General features: G+C 42.2%; 1 protein-coding gene and 1 pseudogene across 1 annotated transcript in view; both read right to left on the bottom strand.

The window, feature by feature from the left end:
- Window positions 1–2,519, bottom strand: part of LOC106302899 — a 13,026-nt pseudogene extending 10,507 nt beyond the window's left edge.
- A 680-nt stretch (window positions 2,520–3,199) lies between these two features.
- LOC106302898 overlaps window positions 3,200–4,721 on the bottom strand; it is a 1,994-nt gene continuing 472 nt past the window's right edge. Inside the window, exons 2-4 of the mRNA XM_013739299.1 lie at window positions 4,323–4,709; window positions 3,833–4,248; window positions 3,200–3,788 (exon numbers count right to left, since the gene is read on the bottom strand). Coding sequence (XP_013594753.1) covers window positions 3,200–3,788; window positions 3,833–4,248; window positions 4,323–4,709 — 1,392 coding nt within the window. The remainder of the gene's footprint in view (window positions 3,789–3,832; window positions 4,249–4,322; window positions 4,710–4,721) is intronic.

Raw genomic sequence — 4,721 nt, 5'->3', positions numbered from 1 at the left:
TACAGTCGGTTCAATTCTAACCACAACCTAAATCAATTCTATTAAGGAGACCCAATTAAGAGTAACACTAACCTTATTTTGCAGTGAACTCCTGAGCTAGATGAACCTTTGCTCGATGAACTTTGATCCTTCTATCTGACATCAGAAAGACATAAACAAAAAATGATTCAGACCATAATCCAACAGAAAGACATAATCAAAAGCGAAAACAAATCAAAGAACAGACATAGAGCAAGGATTGAAACATAGCAAATCAACTTTGATCCATCCGTATTAATTGAAACAAAATTAAAACCCAAGAACAAACAGAACATATCCAGAGATCAAACACATCAAAATTTTGATTTCAGGTGAAACAAACAGAACCAACAAACTACAATAATCAATCACATGCATAATGAAACAACAGAACAACCGGTTTACCTTTCGATTTGAGGTGAGAGAGCTTCGATTTGAGGTGAGAGCTTCGATTTGAGCCACCGAGGAAAAGCTTTGAGGAGAAGAACCACCGAGAGACAGAACCAACAAACTACATAGAAAAACAACAGATCAGACCTAATCGAACACATGCATAGTCAAGAACACAACAACCGCTTACCTTTCGATTTTGAAAGAGCCACCGAGAGAGAGCTATGTCGCCTCCAGGAGAACCACCGAGGGAGAGGTCGCCGACAAGAGCCACCGAAGGAGACGTCGCCGATGAGGGACACCGAAGGAGACGAAATCGCCTTTCGTCGAGAGAGTTTCGAGAGAGAGATGATTGAGATAGAGAGAGAAAGAGAGATGATCGAGAGAGACGCGTAACCGATTGCTTCGTCCTCTCATTTGTTGACTCCTGTCACTAAGAGGCGGGCCTTTGGCACCTCCTGCAAGAGGCGAGTCTTGGGCTTATGTGTTTTGTTAATTGTTTTTTAATTGGGTTTGGGGGAAAAAGTTGGGCTAAGAGTCAGCGATAATGCTGCTCTTATTTTGCTACTATAGAAAACGTCTCTGACCCACTTCTTCCACCTGTCAAAGTATGTATAATAGCTTAGACATTTTATTTACATTTAAATTTAATTGCTTAAACATAATCAACTAAAATAATAATATTTTGTTATTTAGAATAAAATTAAGAGACCCATTTAGGGGATGCAGGATAATGATGCTCTGGAGCTGAGCTCAATACAATTTGGGCCAGCCCCATTCCAGGACACGCTCTTCTACCTATTCCGAATGGTAAAAAATGACCATGTTGGGTGGTCTTCCACTCCTCACTGTCGAACCTTTCCGGCTTAAAGGCCTCAGGCTCATCCCATACTTTTGGATCTCTCTGAATAGCCCATGCGTTAACGAACAGCCATGTGCCACGTGGAATCTTATACCCAGCAACTTTGCAGTCAACCGACGACGCGTGTGGGACCAGCATTGGCCCAGCACGAAGAGTCTCTGAAATCACATTGTTGAGATATGTGCAAGTGCTCGTATCAGATTCCTCCATCAAGCGCCCTCTTTTTGAAACAACGTTGTTTAACTCCGTCTTGACTTTCGCTAGAACATCTGGATGATTTAGAAGGTTAGCCATGGCCCATTCCAATGTCAGTGCGGTCGTGTCCGTCCCGGCATCCATCATCACCTACATATAACGAACCATTACGAGTCCTTTGATGATCTGGTCAGTGTAGTACTCAGGTTGCGATTCTTGAAGAGTAAGCAAATGAGTGATCATTGTGTTCTTGAACTCTGTTTTTCCCCTGTTTCTTCTGTGCTCGTCGACCAGTTCCTGCAGAAACTTGTCCAATTTGGAGCCAAGTTTCTTGGTCCTCTTAACGTATCCATCGAAATCAAACAGCTTCACAATCGGAAGAAAGTCACCGACGTAAGTAAACCCTCCGAGCTCGAACGTCTCGCTGATCAGCTCCTTCGATTCCTTAGCTTCCGCGTTTTCCTCGCCGTAGTAACGTTTTCCAGCAACCATTCTCATGATGACGTTCAACGTAAACCCTGAAAGCAACGGTCGTAGCTCCATTCGGACAGAGTTTTTTCCTCCTCCTGATGCCACCTTGTGGATCGTCCGAACGAGAGACCTCACTTCGTCTCTCCGGATCTCGAATGATTCTCTTAGACGAGTGGCGGAGAAGATCTCCAGGGTGCAGATACGGCGGAGGTTGCGCCAGTGGTCTCCGTACGGAGATACGGTAATCACCGTGTTGTTGAAGCAACGTACTCACCCAAAGTAGTGATAGGCCTGTTTGCGAAGATGATATCTTTTCCTTGAGATAAGAACTCCTCGGCTATGGAAGCTGAGGTGACGACCACAGCTCGGCAAGAGCCAAGCCTGAGCGAAAACACTGGACCGAGGTTTCGAGAGAGGTCACGGAAGCAACGATGAACAGAATCTTTTAGAAGGTGGAGGTGTCCTATCACTGGGAAACCTACCGGACTTGGTGGAAGATTCTGCTTTGATCGGAAAAGATAAGCTGTCAGTATAACCAATGTAACGACCAGAGCGAATGAAAGCAAATTAAACATCTTGTCTGCTTTTTCTGCTTTCGTTGCTTCAGGTTCACATATACAGATTTAAAATAGTCCATGACTCAACGTCAACAATATAGCACGTGTTCCATGCTGTGTTTTGTCGTGCAGGGGTGGAATGGATTGGGTATCCGAAATTTTTTTAAGGTATCTGTATCCGGATCATTATCCGGTAGATCCATGTTTTTATTATCTTTACCCGGATCTGGAGTTTCCGTCTAAAAATTGTAATATCCGGCGGATATCCGATCCTTAAAATAAATAACAAATAATATTAACAATAATTTAAAAATAAAAATGTATATGATGTTTTAAATATTTATATATATACTATTACAATATTTCTATATACTACTATAAAATGAAAATATAATAAATAAAATTAATTTATATATATATATTATTATTTTAAAATAATTATCATTTAAAATTATGTATCCGGATATCTGGACAAAAAAATCAAGATATCCGAATTCGGTTTTGACGGATCCAACATTTTACTATCTAGATTCGGATTCTGTCCCTCGGATATTCAGATTTTTGAAACGGATGCTGATCAAATCCATACTTTTTGAATAATAATTCCAGCCCTTGGGATCGGTGAACAATATAGAAAAAGAAAGAAAACACTTGTGGTTGTTACCGTAGCGATGACGTATTAAATGGGCTTGTGCCAATATGTTAGTTATTGAGAAATCGGCCAAAAAAACACTGAACTTTGCGGTGGTTTCCTTGGTCTGCCTCTTGGTTTCTTAGGTGGGCTCTCAACAAAAGCCTTCCGACATGTATTCTTGTAGTGCCCTTCTTCTTTGCAATTAGAGCATGTCATTACCCTGTTCGCACGACTCAGCTTGGTAGTAGACACTGTCTCATTGGTTCCCTTCTTTCGATCATGGTTTTTAGGCCTACCAGGCTTGCCATTTCGATTAGGTGGTGGAATCACACCTAATCTATTGGTCCGAGGCCACTCTATCATCCCATTTACAGGTCTGATCCCAAAACTGTAGGTTTCACGCCACTTAGAGGTTGTGTAGAAAGGAGCAACAAATTCAGAGAGTTTTCTTCCCACGCCAAGGATGACCTTAGCAGCATGGATGCATGGAATACCATTCATTTGCCAGCTTCGACATGCACAAGTCTCATTCTCCAAATTCACCACATATGACTGGTCTCTATCTTCCACCTCAGTCTCTGGCCCAATTCCCCAACGCAGACTACATTCTTTTGACTTCTTCTCAACCCTGTCTAACTCTTTATGTGTCTTCGGGGTGAACCTAGTCTTCCTTTGTCTAACTCATTATGTGTCTTCGGGGTGAACCTAGTCTTCCTGTCATTAGCCATCTTAGACCTATTGTAGTTCCTAGTCATACATTGACGCCTTATCTCCTCTAACATGTCTAGCAGAGGTTTCTTCCTAGGCTCCCTGATGGTCTTGTTGAAGGACTCACACAAGTTGTTCAGATTATCATTGCAGTAGGAGCCTATCTTGAAGAAAGCTCTAGACCAAGTCTCTGGCTTTGTCTTTATCAGAGATGCATGTGCGCCAGGATCATAGTTCTTAAGCTCGTCCATGTTGTAGTTGAACATACCAGGAGTGTAGCTCCTTGCAATGAACCAGAAGAACCTCTGTAACCTTAGATCTTTTCCACCTTTCCTCCAGTTCTCGTAGATATGGCGACAACACTGTCTATGCTCAGCTTCTGGAAGGAGGGTATGAACTGATTTCACTAATCCCTACTAAGATCAAAAAAAAAAATCAGAAACAAGAATCAAACATTCATTGAGTATCATGAAAGCAAAGTGTTTACCTTTTGTTTGTCAGACATTATAACAAAGCCGTTCCCATTTTCCAATCCCAAATCCAAGGCCAAACGCTTCACAAACCAATCCCAGTTTGTATCATTCTCTATCTCCACTACAGCCCAAGCAATAGGGACAATCCTATTGTCTCCATCTCTTCCAACCGCAGCCAACAACTGTCCCTTGATGTCCCATTTCAAAAAGGCTCCATCTAAGCCAATAACAGGCCTACAAGTCTTCTTCCATGCTTCCTTTTGTGCTTGGAAACACATGTAGAGTCTGTAGAACCGCTGCTTGGTTCCAACCGTGGCTCCTGGTATGGTCTCAATTTCCATGGTTGATCCAGGATTGCTCCTCAATATCTCTGCTTGGTAATCCCAGATTTTATCAAAATGCTCCTCATGGGT

The sequence above is a fragment of the Brassica oleracea genome, chromosome C7 (assembly GCF_000695525.1).
Source record: "Brassica oleracea var. oleracea cultivar TO1000 chromosome C7, BOL, whole genome shotgun sequence".
Lineage (NCBI taxonomy): Eukaryota > Viridiplantae > Streptophyta > Magnoliopsida > Brassicales > Brassicaceae > Brassica > Brassica oleracea.
The sequence above is the reverse complement of the archived record's forward strand: the minus strand, read 5'-3'. Positions and strand labels throughout refer to the sequence as shown.